The sequence below is a fragment of the Crinia signifera genome, chromosome 7, assembly GCF_055691185.1.
Source record: "Crinia signifera chromosome 7, ASM5569118v1, whole genome shotgun sequence".
In the NCBI taxonomy this organism is placed as follows: Eukaryota; Metazoa; Chordata; class Amphibia; order Anura; family Myobatrachidae; genus Crinia; species Crinia signifera.
Genome location: NC_139223.1, coordinates 14,508,587 through 14,528,006, shown reverse-complemented (window position 1 = coordinate 14,528,006; position 19,420 = coordinate 14,508,587). Strand labels below are relative to the sequence as shown.

The 19,420-nt window shown below is 45.6% G+C and overlaps 1 protein-coding gene across 3 annotated transcripts in view; it reads right to left on the bottom strand.

Annotated features, from left to right (window-relative positions):
* The window catches only part of LOC146019805 (uncharacterized), a 120,488-nt gene that overhangs the window by 75,572 nt on the left and 25,496 nt on the right, over positions 1 to 19,420 (bottom strand). For all 3 annotated transcript variants that reach the window (XM_083152372.1, XM_083152371.1, XM_083152373.1), the window contains 3 exons: positions 7,251 to 7,544; positions 3,899 to 4,192; positions 1,667 to 1,951 (listed from right to left, as the gene is read on the bottom strand). In XM_083152372.1, coding sequence (XP_083008498.1) covers positions 1,667 to 1,951; positions 3,899 to 4,192; positions 7,251 to 7,544 — 873 coding nt within the window. The remainder of the gene's footprint in view (positions 1 to 1,666; positions 1,952 to 3,898; positions 4,193 to 7,250; positions 7,545 to 19,420) is intronic.

Below are 19,420 nucleotides of genomic sequence, written 5' to 3'. Positions count from 1 at the left end.
AATGGCTGCCATGAAGTATGAAGGAGAAAATACATTTTCAAAATACAAGAATTATAGGTACTGTACTTGTTTGCTAGCACATGCAATACAAAAATTGGTGTTCCAGATGGCGCTGCAGTCTCCTCTTTTCTAGTGTGTGAATTTTCTATCACCAGTAGGTAGAATCAAAGTCCCTTGAAAAACACCTTGAAAAAGGGCTTATTCACACAGCCCGAAACGCGTTGGTGGTTGGAGGAGAGAGAGAAATACCCTAGAGGTTTGTGGTAGGTGCTGGTTACCATCTTCAGCAACTGGGCGGCCTTCTATCCGGATTGGGAGGTAACCCAGACCACCACATACCTTGGGATTTCCTTCCCACTTTTTTATCAAATTTTATCTGGTTTTTACGTCTTTTTATTGTTGGAAATAAATATTTTTGGATTACTACATAAATTCCTTGGAGTCAGCTGTCTACCTGGGTTCCAAAAAAGGAGGAAAATCGGAGGCAAAAGAAACCTTTCCATGAATATAGGGCACCTTATCTTGGTGAGTTCACATTTCATGGGGTCCTGGTGATCTAACCGGTCTGGCATCGATATTTGTGTATGCAGAGGTCGTGGGAACTTAAAGAAACCATTACGGGCACATAGGGAACTTTACCCAGGTCAGTTTTGGTTGTCTTTAAGAGCGACTGGACGGAAGGAGTGGGATTTTGATTCTACCTACTGGTGATAGAAAATTCACACACTAGAAAAGAGGAGACTGCAGCGCCATCTGGAACACCAATTTTTGTATTGCATGTGTTGTTAAGATTTGGGAATCTTTAGGCGTTTCAAAGGCTGCAGCGGTCTGTGCGCTGTCATTTTTTTCTTCTTTGTCTCGATTGTTTGCTAGCACGGCGTCCATCGTATACTAATTAAGGTATGCGATGGGACCCGATTTTCGGGTCCTAAGAGCCACGCTGTACAATTTTAATATCGCGATGCATCGCATGCCATTACAATGGCATGCGATTTGTAATTGTACAGGCACCCTGATGGGTGATTACTATGTTAAATGCACCCCCATTGTTAACGCCACCCCCACTATCAACGCCACCCCGAAGCATGGCGAGAGCAGCAAGCCCGCGAGGGGCGGCAGTACGCATCCTCCGACTTTTTCATACCCCCACTATTCACGTCGGTTTGGAGCGGATTTTATATAGTGTGGCAAGCGTGGCGAGCCCCGCGAGGGGTCGCGGAATACATGTGAAGTAATCCGCGTCCCCTCGCTGCACTCGCCACACTATGTAAATTCAACTCCACGCAGACGTGGATAGTGGGGGTATGAAAAGGTCGGAGGACGCGTACCGCTGCACTCGCCATGCTTCGGGTTGGCATTCATAGTGGGGGTGGCGTTAACAATGGGAGTGCATTTAACATAGTAATCACCCATCAGGGTGCCTGTACAATTAAAAAATAATTTTGAATGCTTTGTATGCGATCAAAACGATAGCATAAGATTAAAATCGTGGGCACCGTGCTAGGAAACAAGTACCGAATTATACAGTAGCTGCTTTTATCCATTTGAAAGAAATCTAAACCAAAAACTGAAACAGAACCAAAAAACAGTTGAGGGTGGTTTTGCCAAAGTCAAGTCTAAACACAGGGTCCATGCAGATCTCTTTACAAAGAACCCAAACACTTACTGGAATGGTACAACCTGAAGGGCAGTGTCACCATCTGGTATTTATTTTCCATGTCAGCGATAACTGCGGAGTTGTACTTTCTCAGGACAACGTATGCCGCAAACTTTCCATCATTCTCCCAGTGTTCGATGATATTAAAGAGTCCTTGCTTCTTCTCTGGGCTCCTCATCAGGTCCTTGTACTGGTTCGGTGTCAACCGCCCCTGTTCCCAGAGATCATGTAGCACTGGATCTACGACGGTTATCATTTTTATAAGCTCTGATCTGCAGTTATCCATGAAGGTGGCTGCAAAGTGAAGGAAAGAAACAGAATTAGAAGGACATATTACTATTCTAACAGGAGACATTCCCAGCATTATGATCAGATGTGTAACAAGTAACACTGTCCCCACTTCACACAGGTAGGTGACTATAGGACAGTCACAGCGACACACATATCGACAGAATGACACAGAGTCACACCGACACACACAGGGACAAAGTGGCATTACTGTGTGGCATTATGTGTAAGTCATTACTGTGTGGCATTATGTGTAAGTCATTACTGTGTGGCATTATGTGTATAAGGACATTACTTATGTGTGGTATAATGTGTAAGGCACTACTGTGTGGCATTATGTGTAAGGCATTACTGTGTGGCATGTGTATAAGGACATTACTTATGTGTGGTATAATGTGTAAGGCACTACTGTGTGGCATTATGTGTAAGGCATTACTGTGTGGCATGTGTATAAGGACATTACTTATGTGTGGTATAATGTGTAAGGCATTACTGTGTGGCATTATGTGTAAATCATTACTGTGTGGCATTATGTGTATAAGGACATTACTTATGTGTGGTATAATGTGTAAGGCATTACTGTGTGGCATTATGTGTAAATCATTACTGTGTGGCATTATGTGTATAAGGACATTACTTATGTGTGGTATAATGTGTAAGGCATTACTGTGTGGCATTATTTTCATATGGTTCATTAATTCAGTGTAGCATTATGGGCCTGAAACACCCTAAATTGATTCTGACTTGCGAAGGTCCCCCCTTGCCTTCGTACAGGGGACCGATGTTGAAGTACTGTGCATGCCCAGTTCTCAGACCCCCGACGCCGCAAGTCTAAGTCTTTCTGTAGAAATCATTCCATGGTCGGCAAATGTTTTTGGCCCCACACGCTACCCTGTTTATGCAAAACATCCATTGGCAAAGCAGCGGGGATAGTCGCTGGGCGGCGTTACATGGCTCGATAAGTCGCGAAATACCGCTGCTTAGCAAGTCAAACAGAATCAGGCCCTATGTGTATAAGGTGCACTACTGTGTGGCATTAGGAGTATACTCATTACTAATGTGTGGTAGGTGTGTAATGGGCATTACTGTGTGGCATTATGTGTATAAGGGTAACTATTACTGTGTGGTGTGTGTATAAGGACATTACTAATGTGTGGTATATGTGTAATGGGCATTACTGTGTGGCATTATGTGTATAAGGACATTACTAATGTGTGGTATATGTGTAATGGGCATTACTGTGTGGCATTATGTGTATAAGGGTAACTATTACTGTGTGGCATTGTGTGTATAAGGACATTACTAATGTGTGGTATATGTGTAATGGGTATTACTGTGTGGCATTATGTGTATAAGGACATTACTAATGTGTGGTATATGTGTAATGGGCATTACTGTGTGGCATTATGTGTATAAGGGTAACTATTACTGTGTGGCATTGTGTGTATAAGGGTAACTATTACTGTGTGGCATTGTGTGTATAAGGGTAACTATTACTGTGTGGCATTGTGTGTATAAGGGTAACTATTACTGTGTGGCATTGTGTGTATAAGGGTAACTATTACTGTGTGGCATTGTGTGTATAAGGACATTACTAACGTGTGGTATAATGTCTAAGCGACATAACTGTGTGGCATTATGTGTATAAGGGTAACTATTACTGTGTTGTATTATGTGTATAAGGTGCACAACTGTATGTTACAGTGTTAATAAATAGCAATGGGTCAGGGGTGGAACTAGTGTTAGGGGCACCAACCAAAATCTTGCCTGGGGCATCACATAACCTAGTGCTGGCTCTGATCCTATCCCATGTGTGACAGTGCCTATAGCTGGCTACAGCAGATCTGACCCCGGAGGTTCTCTGGCCTCTTCTCCAGGTCATGTCTTATATAATGTGTGTTAATGTCACAGCTACTACAGGATATGTGAAACATGGAATAACGCAACACTGACCTGCATAGCCTGATCTGACCACCATTCTCCTCTCCCAGTCATTAGTTTCTATGTCACTGATGATTGCGGCGTTGTGCTTTCTCAGAGCTCTGTAAGCTGCGTACTTTCCCTCATCATCCCAGTGTCTGATGACATCACAGAGACCTCTCATCTTCTCCATGGATGTTGGTATCCCCCTGAGCAGAACGTACTCTTTTTGCGACAACCGTCCCTGTGCACAGAGATCCTGGAGCACCGGATCTACCAATCTTATCGTTCTCATAAGATCTGATCGGTGTTTGTCCATGAAGGTGGCTGTAGAGTGAAGGAAATGAATTATAAGGACATAACACTATTCTAACAATGGGAGAAACTCAGTGTTCTGATCAGATGTGTAACTGGGAAAAGCAGTGGTGGATCCAGGGGTGGGGCCGCAGGACAGTTCAAAATTGAAATTCAGTAGCCACACCCACTGCCAGTGAGTCAGTTTGGAATGACGATTGGTGGTAGTTGCTGGGGCTCCCCTATTTGAACTGCGCTGCAGCCCATCCTCTGGAATCTGGTTGCTATGGGCCAACTTCCCATCTTCAAGAGAACTCCCATCTTAGCATTCATAGTTAGGATTTGTCTATAGAAGTAAATCACCATCGCTAGACTTTCTACCATGTCCTCCCTCCCACAGACTTTATTTGTATAAAACATAGGTACATGATTGGTGTAGAGTTTGACAAATGAATAAAGTTCTAATGATTGTGTGAAAGCCGGAACGGTCCAGACTCTACAACGCCGGACCAGACCAGTTCCCTAGTGAATGTTGATGCTGTGGAGCGCTCTGTGACCATCCCTCTGTACATAGGTGACAACTTTCATACATTATGGGCCTTATTCAGATCTGAGCTCAGTACAAATTTGTTTGGAAAATGGGCAAAACCATGTGCACTGCAGGTGGGGCAGATGTAACCTGTGCAAAGAGAGTTTGATTTGTGTGAGCTATTTTGTTTCTGTGCAGGGTAAATACTGGCTGCATTATTTTTACACTGCAATTTAGATTTCAGTTTCAGCACACCCCATCCAAATTTAACTCTCTTTGCACAGGTTACATCTGCGCCTCCTGCAGTGCACATGGTTTTGCCCATTTTCCAAACAAATTTGTACTGAGCTCAGATCTGAATAAGGGCCTATATGTCGCACTGTCCCTCTACACACAACAAGGTTTTAAATACACTCACAATGTTATCATATTCTTAAGTGATATAGTTCTGTGTAATGTCAACACACCGTTGTACTGTTACAATTTTTAATACATTTACATTTTACGATTTCACAGGACAGGGCGAGACTTTAGGTCACTGAGGCGACAAATCATCTGTTCTAGATCGAAATACTCTGAAGGTGCCCACACACGGTGCGATTATTGCGTGCGATTTGAACTCCCGTATAGTCCATATCGCAAGGAAAAAGGATGTGCAGACAGGTATTTTTTAACTAGATCGCATGCAGCCTGTAATTGCCTATTGTATTGTGGTAAAAACTCATGTGTAGTTCAAATCGCACACAGTGTACAGTCCAAATTGTATAGCACAACTTGTATGGCTCAAATCACACCTAGCGCACATCTCATCATGCTCTGATGCCGCCCATCCCAACGCACAGCACATAAAGTATGTGCTGGCCGTACTTTTTTAACTAGATTGAATCACATCTAATTCCTAACGCACGCTGATTTAGCACATCACACAGTGTATGGGTGGCATTAGTTCGCATTCCATTTTGTCCAATTGCCATAAAGCAATCTTTAATGCGCGTTTGAATTTGTGGGGATAATAATATTTGTATATATTGACCCCATATTATAAAAAAAATAAAAATAAAAAAAAATGTCCTATATTTCCTATCCTGGGTAGATGCCTCCACCCAGTCCATAAGGAATATATAATAAGGCATTCATCAGAAGACTTGCTGGTACTTGTTTCCTAGCACGGCCACAATCGCGGGCATCGGGTGTCATTTTTAGTGGTCTGCGACCGACGCGATGCCCCCGATTTTCCCATTGAAAAAAGTCAAAATCGCGTCGGTTGCGTCGTATGCGGCTAAAAAAGGCTTAAATGGTCCAGACGCGATGCCCCCGATTTCCCATAGGAAACAATGTTAAATGCCTCAATTTACCCGCGATGCCCCCGATTTCCCATAGGAAACAATGTTAAATGCCTCAATTTCACCAAATCATCATAGGGAACAATGGTAAATGGGCCAGAAACCCCCAAAAACACCCCTGAACAGTGAAATGTCCCCACAAAAGTAGTTTACGCCACCCCACGATCAACGCGAACCCGAAGCGTGGCGAGCGCAGCGAGCCCTGCGAGGGGACGCGGATACCTTCACAGGTAAACGCGTCCCTTCGCGGGCTTCACAGGTATCCGCTGCGCTCGCCACGCTTCGGGCTCGGTGGCTCGCTGCGCTCGCCACACTATTCTATTCTCAACTCCACGCCGACGTGGATAGTGGGGGTATGAAAAGGTCGGAGGACACGTACCGCTGCGCTCGCCACGCTTCGGGTTCGTGTTGATCGTGGGGTGGCGTAAACTACTTTTGGGGGGACATTTCACTGTTCAGGGGTGTTTTGGGGGGTTTCTGGCCCATTTACCATTGTTCCCTATGATGATTTGGGTAAATCGAGCCATTTAACATTGTTTCCTATGGGAAATCGGGGGCATCGCGGGTAAATTGAGGCATTTAACATTGTTCCCTATGGGGAAATCGCGGGCATCGCGTCGGTACCATCGCACCCGATTTTTTAGTGCATGCGATGGCCGCAATGCCCCCGATTTTTACTCACGATGCCCACGATCATGATTGTTGTGGCCGTGCTAGGAAACAAGTACCGACTTGTTGGATGAATCCACGTCAGCATTATTGGCGTGCAGATATTGGTAAGAGTAGTTTACGGCATTCCAACGCGTACTTCCGAGCCTGGGAGAGTATTCTAGATGTAGACCATTCGGCACTTATCTGGAAGTCTCTTTCGCCATGTAAAATAATATAACCTCCTACTCTACGCCAGAATCGTCTTATAACCAGTAGACCTGAGCGGGTTCGGTTTACTCCAATCTCAAAGCGGGATCTTATTGGCTCTCCAAAACATGTGACAGCCGATAGCCAATCGGAAAAAGCCAAAATGGCCATAATTTGGCAATAAGAACCGAGTAAAACCAAAGCCGCTCATCTCTACTAACCGGGCAGTCCCAAGGACAATGGGTTAAATCTGCTCCATTCACGACACAGGATTGGGTCTTCTTCTCCATGTCATTTTTTATAAAATGTGGGTGGTTATGTCACAGTTACTATAGAAACGGGAAATAACACAAACACTTACTGGTATAGTTTAATATCTCGCACCTTCTCCTCGCTAAGCGGTGGTCTTCTATGTCACTGATGGTTGCGGAGTTGTGCCTTCTCAGGGCTCTGTAAGCTGCGGACTTTCCATCATCATCCCAGTCTCTGATGACATCACAGAGTCCTCTCATCTTGTCCATGGATGTGGGTTTCCTCCTCAGGACACCGTACTGTTCCAGTGTCAGCTGTCCCTGGGCCCAGAGATCATGTAGCACTGGATCTACCTCCGTTATCCTCCTTATAAGAGCAGATCGGTGTTTGTCCATGAAGGTGGCTGCAGAGAGAAGAAGAATGGGAATTATAATAAGGACAGATTACTAATCTAACAAGGTTAGAAAACGTCAGAGTTATATCAGATGTGTAACTGGATAAAAAGTTACTCTATCCGCAGAGTGAGAAGTCTATGTACAGAGTCACACAGGCACGCACAGACATACAGTCACACAGGCACGCACAGACATACAGAGTCACACAGGCACGCATAGACATACAGAGTCACACAGGCACGCACAGACATACAGAGTCACACAGGCACACACAGACATACAGAGTCACACAGGCACGCACAGACATACAGAGTCACACAGGCACGCACAGACATACAGAGTCACACAGGCACACACAGACATACAGAGTCACACAGGCACGCACAGACATACAGAGTCACACAGGCACGCACAGACATACAGAGTCACACAGGCACACACAGACATACAGAGTCACACAGGCACGCACAGACATACAGAGTCACACAGGCACACACAGACATACAGAGTCACACAGACATACAGAGTCACACAGGCATGTACAAAACAAAGACATTGCAGACTGATACAGACATGCATGGCCTCAGAGAAGCACAGAGTCACAAGGCACACACAGACATACAGAGTCACACACACAGGCATGCACAGACATACAGTCACAAGGCACACACAGACATGCATGGCCTCAGAGAAGCACAGAGTCACACAGCAGTATAAGGACATACACAGAGCCATACAGACACACACATACAGACATGCATGGAAAAGTGGGTGTGTCCTCGTAAAATGGGTGTGGTATATTCAGAAAAGTGGGCGTGGTCTCTGTAATACAGACATGTATTCGATTTCAAGTGCCATTATCCCATCTTTAACCCCTTCCCGACATTTGACGTATATATACGTCATGGCCGGGAAGTACTTCCCGACACATGACGTATATATACGTCATGACTTCTAACTGTCACTGCGTCTAGAGACGCAGTGACAGAGGGACGATGTCTGCTGTCCCTGACAGCAGACATGTCCCTGCATGCCCAGGGGGGGCTGCGATGCAGCCCCCCCGTCGGCGATCGCTGTGATTGGCTGTTCAGTGTGAACAGCCAATTACAGCGTTTTCTGTGTCACCGGCGAATAACGTTCGCCGGTGACACGGGATCGGAGGTGATTGGTGCTGTAAAGTACAGCACCAATCACCGCGGGGTGTAAGGGTGACACTGGTGTCACCCCACCTCACCCCGCCCGCCCCCAAAGGCCGTGATTGGTCCGTCGGACCGACGGACCAATCACAGCCATGGAGGGGGGTTTAAACTAACGGTGACTGCACTGCAGACGCCATTCCGGTCTGGAATAGCGTGCAGTGCGGTCACCGTGCCCAGCTGTCGCCATTTACTGACCAGAACCTTGCTCAATACTTACCTGATCACTGCTTGGGATCTTGCTTCATCTTGTGACATCCTGTGCTGTGTTGTGCTGTGTTGTGCTGCTGCAGTGTCATCGAGTTAGAGAGAGAGAGAGATAGAGAGAGAGAGATAGAGAGGCCTAGTGACAGAGAGTGCTATATTTTGTGCTGCTGCAGTGTAATAGAGTTATAGATAGATAGAGAGAGAGAGATAGAGAGAGATAGAGAGATAGTGACAGATCGTGCTATATATTTTTTATATAACTGACTGCTGCCCCCCCTTTTGTGCTGATCAGTATAAATTAACTGATCAGCAACTTTTTGGGGGCGCAGGGTATTTTTTATATATATATATATATACCTGTCAGTGCTGCTGCTGCAGTGTCATAGAGTGATAGATAGTGAGAGATAGAGAGATAGAGAGATAGAGAGATAGAGAGAGATAGTGACAGAGAGTGATAGAGACTGCTATATTTTGTGTCTGCTGCCCCCCTTTTGTGCACCCCCAGCAACTTTTTGGGGGTGCAGGGGTTATTTTTCATATATATAACTGTCAGTGCTGCTGCTGCAGTGTCATAGAGTGATAGATAGTGAGAGATAGAGAGATAGTGACAGAGAGTGATAGAGAGTGCTAAATTTTGTGTCTGCTGCCCCCGCCTTTTGTGCTGATCACTATATCTGAGGTGATCAGCAACTTTTTAGGGGTGCAGAGTTTTTTTTTTTTATATATATACCTGCCAGTTGCACTGTCAGTTGCACCAAAGGTTGTGCACCTGCTGCCCCTCACTGGTAATCAGTGTCGCATCACTGATCACCTTTTTTTTTTTGTGTGTGCTGTGGGGTCTTTTTTTAATTTTTTTTTTTTACACACACTGTGATTTTGGGGGTGTCCTGTGGCCGCTGTGCGCTGATCAGTGACGTACATCACTGATCATCTTTTTCGGCACAGGGTTGATCTATTTTATTTTTTTTTTTTATCAAATTCCTGTTGCCTTTGAGCGCTGTTCAGTGACGGACGTTACTGACCAACATCTGTGCTCAATTTTTGGCGCAGGACCTTTTTTTTTTTTTTTTTAACCCCTTCAATTTTTTTTTTTTTTAACCCCTTCATTTTTTTTTTTTGTATAAAGTATTTTTTTTTTCTGCACTACATACACACTACACACTACATACCCCCCTGGTTGAAATAAAGTTTGTACCCCCCCCTACACTATACACGTGTTGAAACATTTCACTACCAGTAACACAAAAATAAAAATAGCATCCCAAATGTCATCCCAAATGTCATCCCAGTCATCCAGAAGAATGTATTCAGCGGAGGAGGCATATGCCATGCTTGCTTCTGACTCTGACACAGCCAGTGATGCAAGCGGGGAATTTGAAGGATTCGCCTTAAGCTCCTCTTCCTCCTCTGGTGATGAGGGACCCCCTCAAAGACGCCCCCGTAGAGCAGCTGAGACCCCCCCCCCCAATAATTGATCTCGTATGGACCCCACCACCAGACAATTTTGAGCCCCAGGTTCCTGAGTTTTTGGCCATGCCAGGAATCCAATTTGATTCCACAGGTCTCAGAGAAATTGACTTTTTCAAATTATTTTTCTCTGATGATTTTATAAATTTAATGGTGGACCAAACTAATTTATATGCCCAGCAGTTTATTGCTCAAAACCCCACGTCATCATTTGCTAGGTGGACCCCTGTAGATGCAGTAGAGATGATGACGTTTTGGGGTCTGGTGTTTCATATGGGCATAGTAAAAAAGCCAGAAATTAGGCAATATTGGAGTACAGATGTTCTGTACAGCACCCCATTTTACCGTATGGCCATGCCCCGGGCTCGATTTGAGACGATCCTTAAATTTTTGCATTACAACGATAATGCACAGTGCCCACCCAGAGATGATCCCACCTTTGACCGGCTATTCAAAGTCAGGCCGGTCATTGATCATTTCAGTGCCAAATTTGAAGAGATGTACATCCCAGATAAATTCATTTGCATAGACGAGTCCCTTATACATTTTAAAGGAAGGGTTAAATTCCGCCAGTACCTTCCCAGTAAGAGGGCAAGGTATGGCATAAAAATGTATAAGCTGTGTGAAAGCACCTCAGGGTACACTCACAGGTTTAGGGTATATGAAGGGAAGGATTCAAGAATTGAACCGCCAGAATGCCCCCCCTCCCTCGTAGGTGTTAGTGGAAAAATTGTCTGGGATTTAGTGCACCCCTTCCTGGATAAAGGTTATCACCTCTATGTGGATAACTTTTACACTAGCATCCCCCTGTTTAAGGCCCTTGGTTCAAGAGGTACAGCAGCTTGCGGTACTGTGCGCAAGAACCAAAGAGGCCTCCCAAAAACGCACATTGCCCAAGTAATGAGAAGGGGTGAAAGCAGGGGAATATGCACCGAAAATATGTTGTTGGTCAAATATAAGGACAAGAGGGATGTCCTTATACTGACAACAATTCACGGAGACAGTACCACCTCCGTCCCTGTACGAGGTACCAGTACCCACACCTCAAAACCTAATTGTATCCTGGATTACAATAGGTACATGGGCGGAGTGGATCTTTCAGATCAGGTACTGAAGCCGTACAGTGCCCTGCGGAAAACAAAAATCTGGTACAAGAAGCTGGCCGTGTATATCATCCAGATGGCACTGTATAACGCTTACGTGCTATTCCGTTCTACCGGCCAGAGGGGGACATTTATGCACTTTCAAGAGGAAGTCATAAAGGGCCTAGTATTTGGGAACCAGCAGGCAGAGGGCCCCAGTACTTCTAGTACTGGCCCCCGTATTGTACCAGGGCAGCATTTTCCGAACGAAATCCCCTCCACTGCAAGAAAGGGCAGGACACAAAAAAGGTGCAAAGTTTGCTATAAAAAGGGAATAAGAAAGGAAACTATTTTCCACTGTGAAACTTGCCCCGACAAACCCGGCCTATGTATAAAGGAGTGTTTTAAAATATACCACACATCTATGGATTATTAGGTTCATCATTTCACCGTGCTTCGGGGGTCTTGCTAATGCCACATAGCACCCACCAACATTCCACCAGAATCTGAGCTGCAAAATCCAAAAATCACTCCTTCCCTTCTGAGTCCTGCCATGCACCCAACTGGTATTTTTTGGTCACATATGAGGCATTGCCATACTCGGGAGAAATTGGGGCACATATTTTGGGGTGCTTTTTCTCCTTCATACCTTCTGAAAATGAAAAATTTTGAGCCAGAACTGCATTTTTGTGTAAAAAAATGTAATTTTTCATTTTCACTGCCAACTTGTATCAAAATTGGTGAAACCCCTGGGGGTTTGAAATGTACACTATACCCCTAGATCAATTCCCTGAGGGGTGTAGTTTGCAAAATGGGGTGACTTGTGGGGGGGTTCCACTGTATTGGTGCAACATAGCACCCACCATTCATTCCACCAAAATCTGTGCTGCAAAATCCAAAAATCACTCCTTCCCTTCTGAGTCCTGCCATGCACCCAACTGGTATTTTTTGGTCACATGTGAGGCATTGCCGTACTCGGGAGAAATTGGGGCACAGATTTTGGGGTGCTTTTTCTCCTTCATACCTTCTGAAAATGAAAAATTTTGAGCCAGAACTGCATTTTTGTGTAAAAAAAATTAATTTTTCATTTTCACTGCCCACTTGTATCAAAATTGGTGAAACCCCTGGGGGTTTGAAATGTACACTATACCCCTAGATGAATTCCCTGAGGGGTGTAGTTTGCAAAATGGGGTCACTTGTGGGGGGGTTCCACTGTATTGGTGCTTGGGGGGTCTTGCTAATGCGACATAGCACCCACCAAAATTCCACCAGAATCTGAGCTGCAAAATCCAAAAATCACTCCTTCCCTTCTGAGTCCTGCCATGCACCCAACTGGTATTTTTTGGTCACATGTGAGGCATTGCCGTACTCGGGAGAAATTGGGGCACAGATTTTGGGGTGCTTTTTCTCCTTCATACCTTCTGAAAATGAAAAATTTTGAGCCAGAACTGCATTTTTGTGTAAAAAAATGTAATTTTTCATTTTCACTGCCCAGTTGTATCAAAATTGGTGAAACCCCTGGGAGTTTGAAATGTACACTATACCCCTAGATGAATTCCCTGAGGGGTGTAGTTTGCAAAATGGGGTCACTTGTGGGGGGGTTCCACTGTATTGGTGCTTGGGGGGTCTTGCTAATGCGACATAGCACCCACCAAAATTCCACCAGAATCTGAGCTGCAAAATCCAAAAATCACTCCTTCCCTTCTGAGTCCTGCCATGCACCCAACTGGTATTTTTTGGTCACATGTGAGGCATTGCCGTACTCGGGAGAAATTGGGGCACATATTTTGGGGTGCTTTTTCTCCTTCATACCTTCTGAAAATAAAAAAAAGTTTGAGCCAGAACTGCATTTTTGTGTAAAAAAATGTAATTTTTCATTTTCACTGCCCACTTGTATCAAAATTGGTGAAACCCCTGGGGGTTTGAAATGTACACTATACCCCTAGATGAATTCCCTGAGGGGTGTAGTTTGCAAAATGGGGTCACTTGTGGGGGGGTTCCTAACTTTTAGCATCTTATGGTGCCTAGAAACCTACATGGTGCCTAAAAAATAATCTCATAAAAAGGAGGCTCCAAAATCAAGTAGGTGCTCCTTCTATTATGAAGCCTGTGGTTTGGTCAACGTGCACACTAGGGCCACATATAGGATATTTATGAAAACAAAAGAATTGGGGGAATCAATTTTTATTCACATTTCTCTAGTAAAATGTACTGTGTTCCTTAGAAAAATGTATTAAAATTGCAAATCTGCAAAAAAAATGAAATTTTGAAATTTCACCTACACTTTGTTTTAATTCCTGTGAAACACCTAAAGGGTTAACAAACTTCCAAAATGCTGTTTTGAATACTGTGAGGGGTGCAGTTTTTGAAATGGTATCATTTATGGGGGTGTCTCACATACAAGTCCCTCAAAGTCACATCAGAACTGAACTGGTCCCTAAAAAAATCAGTGTTTGAAATTTTCTTGAAAATTTGAGAATTTGCTATTCATATTGTAAGCCTCCTAGTGTCCAAAAAAATTAAAAGGAAGTTGAAATAATTATGTCAACATAAAGTAGACATATGGTCTATGTTAGTTATTAACTATTTTGAGTGGTATGATTATTTGTCTCACAAGCAGAAAATTTAACATTTTGCAAATTGCTAAATTTTCCAATTTTTTACGACATTTTGGTATTTTTCACAAAAAAACACAGACTGTATCGACCCAAATTTACCACTAATTTGAAGTACAATGTGTCACGAAAAAACAATCTCAAAATCACTGGGATAAGTAAAAGCAAAAAAAAGTTATCCCCACTTAAGTGAGACATGTCAGATTTGAAAAAAAGGGCTCGGTCAGGAACGCAAAAACTGGCTCTGTCAGGAAGGGGTTAAAAGAACTCCCGTATTTGTAAATGTACCTCTAAGTATTTAAGAGAAAGTTTTGCTACTCCGCGGTGTAGAATATGTATATGTGGGAGGAGGGGCATTTATTTACTGGTCTAGATTCTGGAATGGGCAACATGCAACATTAGGAACTTTCTTGAAAGAAAGACTTTAAAAGCGGTGTTGCTTGGACAGCACGTGTGAGGGTAAAGGCGCCATCAGCAACCTCCAGCTCCAGGACAGGTGAAGCAGCGTGAATCATAGCCACCCAGCCTAGCCATCTGAGGGACTTAGCCTTGGCCCGACCATCTGGCTTCCCATCCTGAGAAGGACCCTCAGTGGACAGACACCTGGCGGATCCAGTTCGGAGGAAATCCCGGCGTGTCCCTTACGGTAGGTGGAAGGGAGAAGTACCGGGGGAGTGAAGGTGATGGGACACCGTAGGGATGGCCATCGATGATTCAAAATCATCGATGGTTCATGGCCGATGTCTAATACTTTTGCCATCGATAGGGGAGAACCAGATGGTTTCCCTCTATCGATGGAACAGCAAAACAATGTTTTGCTTTTTTTTTCCAAAGTGTCGGGACACTGAGCATAGCTCCGCCCCCTGACACCCGCAAAGCCCCGCCCCCGTGCTTTGATTGGTCCACAGGCCAATCAAACACAATGGATGACCATCGATATGTAAAAATATCGATGGTCATCCATTGCATAGTTTAGCACTATCGATGGCCTGTTGCAGAATTGCCATCGATGGCAATGGCAACGATGGCCATCCCTAGATACACGCTGCCCCCTGCAGACAAAGGGCGGTATTCAATGTGAATACCTGCGAGGTGCAGCGAATCCTTTTTAGGGTTCGCTGCACAATCGCCATGTTCCGGAGCCTCGCCGGCTCCGGTATTCAACGTGTCAGGGGCTCGCTGCCCCTGACTGGCGAATATGAGCTCCTGTGGCGAATGCCGCAGGGAGCCTGAGGACGGTGGCAGGCAGAGATATGGAAGTCTCTCTGCCTGTCCCTGAACGTTTGTGGGGGGCAGGTGGGCTCCCCGGGTGCCAGGCAGCACAGGCTGCCCCCCTGGGGGTGCCAGCAGGGGAGCGTATATTCACTACAAACGATCGTAACGATCGGGTGCAGTGAATATATGAATATGTAATGAGCGGCTCGGCTCCGGCGCCCCCTGCTGGCTGCTGTGTAAAAAAAAAAAAAATATATATATATATTTTTTTTTTTTTTTTTAAATTAAATATATATTCATGTGCTTACAGCACATGAATAAAAGTAGCATGCCCCTCCTCAGAATAAAATTCCTGATTTTTAGACACCAAATGTAAAAAACAAAACACTTTATTTTAAAAGTTCACCTTCCACTTCACCATAAAAAGATAGCGATTGCTACTCGGTGAATCATGGCGAAAAAAACCTTCAAATGTATTCGCCTTCGCCATCTGGTCATTGAATAGGGTGATTCACTGTTTTTGTCAGAAATTCGCCAAACAGCACAAATTCGCCATAAAAACCTGGTGAATCAGCCTCATTGAATACCGTCCAATGACTCACACGAGAGCGTCTGTAGGCGTAGCAGCCAAGCAGGCGTCACCCGGTGGTAATAGCACACAGTATATACACACGGAGGCTTTCTAAGTTACCCAGATTCTGGGAGAATCCTGGAAATCTGGGAGAGGTGGTAACCCTAGCACAGAGGCAAGCAGTCACACAGACACGCACAGACATACAGACACGCACAGACATACAGACACGCACAGACATACAGACACGCACAGACATACAGACACGCACAGGCTCATATACTGTAGATATACACAAGGTACAGTGTATGTTGTAACTAGGGCTGAGCGTGTTCGGGAGCCCCCCCCGGACATCGTGATGAGAGGCGGGAACTGAGCGCGGTTCAGCTTTTCCCACCAGACTCGGATCCCAGAAAGAGGCAAAACTTCCTCATCCCACAGTCACAAACAGAAGACCAGATGGATTTATCTTGATGCAATCCTGCCAGCTTGGATGGTATCCGGACCATAAGTCGACCATTTCTAGGTCGACATTCATTAGGTCGACAGTAAGTATGAATGGTTGGCATACCCATGGTTGACATTGTCTAAAGGTTGACACAAGCTTTAGGTGGACTATGAGAAGGGCGACAGTCAGAAGTAGACAAGTTTTTCTTTTTTTTTTTTGAGCCGACAGGCGGTATTTCACGCCCTACCATGCACTAGGGTGTGGTGGGAGATATAACAGTGCCCAAAACATGGAGAGTGCAGCGAGCCATGCCAGGGGACACTGTGCACTTTTTTAGTGTCCATGTCGACTGTTGACATTCAGGACAAAAGGAGCGAAAAACTTGTGTTGACCATTTTGACTGTCAGCGTTCCCACAGTCGACCTAAAGTTGTGTCAACCTTTAGACCTTGTTGAACATGGGTATGTTGACAATTCATAGGTGTCGACCTACTCACTGTCAACCATTGGGTGTCAACCAAGTGAATGTCGACCTAGCAAACCATAAACATCTTGGATATGGGTAAATTCAAGGGCAAGTTCTCAAACACAGCGACTTGTGGTGGCTGGAGGTAAGAATATCAGAGACCTTTCTAAAGGCCCCCATACACAATGCGATTTTCGGCCGATTTCATCCGATTTCGGGTGAAATCGGCCCAAAATCACACGTGTTTGACATCTGACCTGATCTGATGCGCAGTCCCGCGCGCATCGGATCGGATCACGGCGTCGGACCTACAGAACATAAGATATTGGAATCTGAGCCATCATGGGTGCTTTTTAGCACCCACGATGTTCAGATCCGATATATCTTTATATACAGCCCCCCTGTGCTACTAGCAGCACCCCCCCCCCCCCTGCATTGACGGCTCCCGGCGGAGGTAGTGCAGGCGGGGACCGCAGGCATCGCAGAGCAGAGACCGTCGGCGAGGCGGGAGAATAGGAAGAAATCCTATTCAAACGACCGGGCGGCCGCTGATTGGCTGAGCTCTCAGCCAATCAGCGGCCACCCAGTCTTTTGAATAAGATTTCTTTTTATTCTCCCGCCGCGCCGACAGTCTCTGCTCTGCGACGCCTGCGGTCCCCGCCTGCACTACCTCCGCAGGGAGCCAGGAGCCGTCAATGCGGGGGGGGGGGCTGCTAGTAAGACAGGGGGGCGCTGCGGGGGACACAGAGTTGGCAGTAACAGAGCCGGGCAGGAAAAGCTGTCAGCGCTGGAAAAAAAAAAGCCCATACAATGAATGGGCAGCCTGTGATTGGCTGAGCGCTCTCTCAGCCAGTCAGCAATTGGCTGAGAGAGCGCTCAGCCAATCACAGGCTGCCCATTCATTGTATGGGCTTTTTTTTCCAGCAATGACAGCTCCCGCCTCCCCCTGCCCGGATCTGTCACTGTCCCCCGCAGCGTCCCCTGCACGCTGCCTTAGCAGCGCCCCCCACCAGCAGCCCTGTTCTGCACCCCCCCCCCCCTGCTCCCTGGGTTTACATGTGATAAATCGAGACGATTTATCACATGTAAAAAAATGGCACATCAAGTGCCAATCTTATCAAGCTCCCCGGGGAGCTGCCGGGGAAGCTTAGGGGGAAGTCGGGGGCGACTTGTCCTCAGGACAAGTCGCCCTAGTGTATGGGGGCCTTTACAATGGAGACAGGATCAAAGATGGACTCTCCTAATGCAATTTTGACCATCTTGGATAATGGTTTCTCCTCTCTGGTAGAAGCCCAGATGGAAGCCCAGATACTGCGGCCAGGGGGGGGGGGGCAGGATGAGGCTGACGTCATCAAGCGGGTCCACAGATTTGGGGAGGGGCTAAAGTGATGCAAAATGACCCAGATATTCAAATATGCTTTATATAAATAAACCCTAAAGAAAGAAAAAAAGGGAGGCAAAAAGGAAGAATTAAAAAAAAAAAAAAAAAAATTATATGAGAACGAATGAAAATAATATAAATCCAATCACAAAAAGGGGAGTATTCAATGACTTTTCTCCATTTGCAGCGAATCCTGTTTAGGATCATTTGCTGCCAGCCCTCCATGTCACCCTATTCAATGCCGCAGGGGGTCGCTGCCCCTGACGGTGAATTCTGATAAAAAAAAAAAGAAACAAGAAAAGGTACTTATGTAGTATCTGGGCTGCCGATTTCTAAATTGGGTACATCGCATCGCATCGCATGCGACCATCGGATGCGATGCCCCGATTTTTCCATAGGAATCAATGTTAAAATGGACTGAGTCCATTTTAACATGGAATTCAATGGGAAAAAGGGGTCCTTTTCATACCCCTACTATCCAAGTGGGCATGGAGTTGGATATAAACCTGTGGCGAGCGTAGCGAGCCACCGAGCCCGAAGCGTGGCGAGCGTAGCGAGCCCCGCGAGGGGACACAGAATACCGTCCCCTCGCGGGGCTCGCTTCGCTCGCCACGCTTCGGGCTCGGTGGCTCGCTACGCTCGCCACAGGTTTATATCCAACTCCATGCCCACTTGGATAGTAGGGGTATGAAAAGGACCCCTTTTTCCCATTGAATTCCATGTTAAAATGGACTCAGTCCATTTTAACATTGATTCCTATGGAAAAATCGGGTCATCGCATCCGATGGTCGCATGCGATGCGATATTGCATCGCATCTGATTGTATGCCTTAACTTAAGGCATACAATCAAAAAATCGGCAGCCCAGATACTACATAAGTACCCAAGAAAATAAGTACTTCTTATAGGTTAGTTGGGCGCCCAATTAGCATACGTACGGTTACTTAGGGAAGTCGCATCGCATGGGCCATTTTAAGGATGCGATTCAATTTTCCCATGTAATTTATTCACTGCTCTTAGCCCCGGGGGAATCGCACCTTTGGGCCTGAGGGGCTTACGATTCACTAGTAGCATATTGGGAGTCTAGCCACCTGGACCAGACAGCCTGAAACTTATGGCTGGCTATCCTTGTTAGATATGTAAATTTCTCATGGGAAATAGTTGCGTTAACCAGCTTAACCCCTTGGGCGGGCTGTTCCACTTTACATTAGGTGCACTCCAGTGGTGCCTTTAGCAGA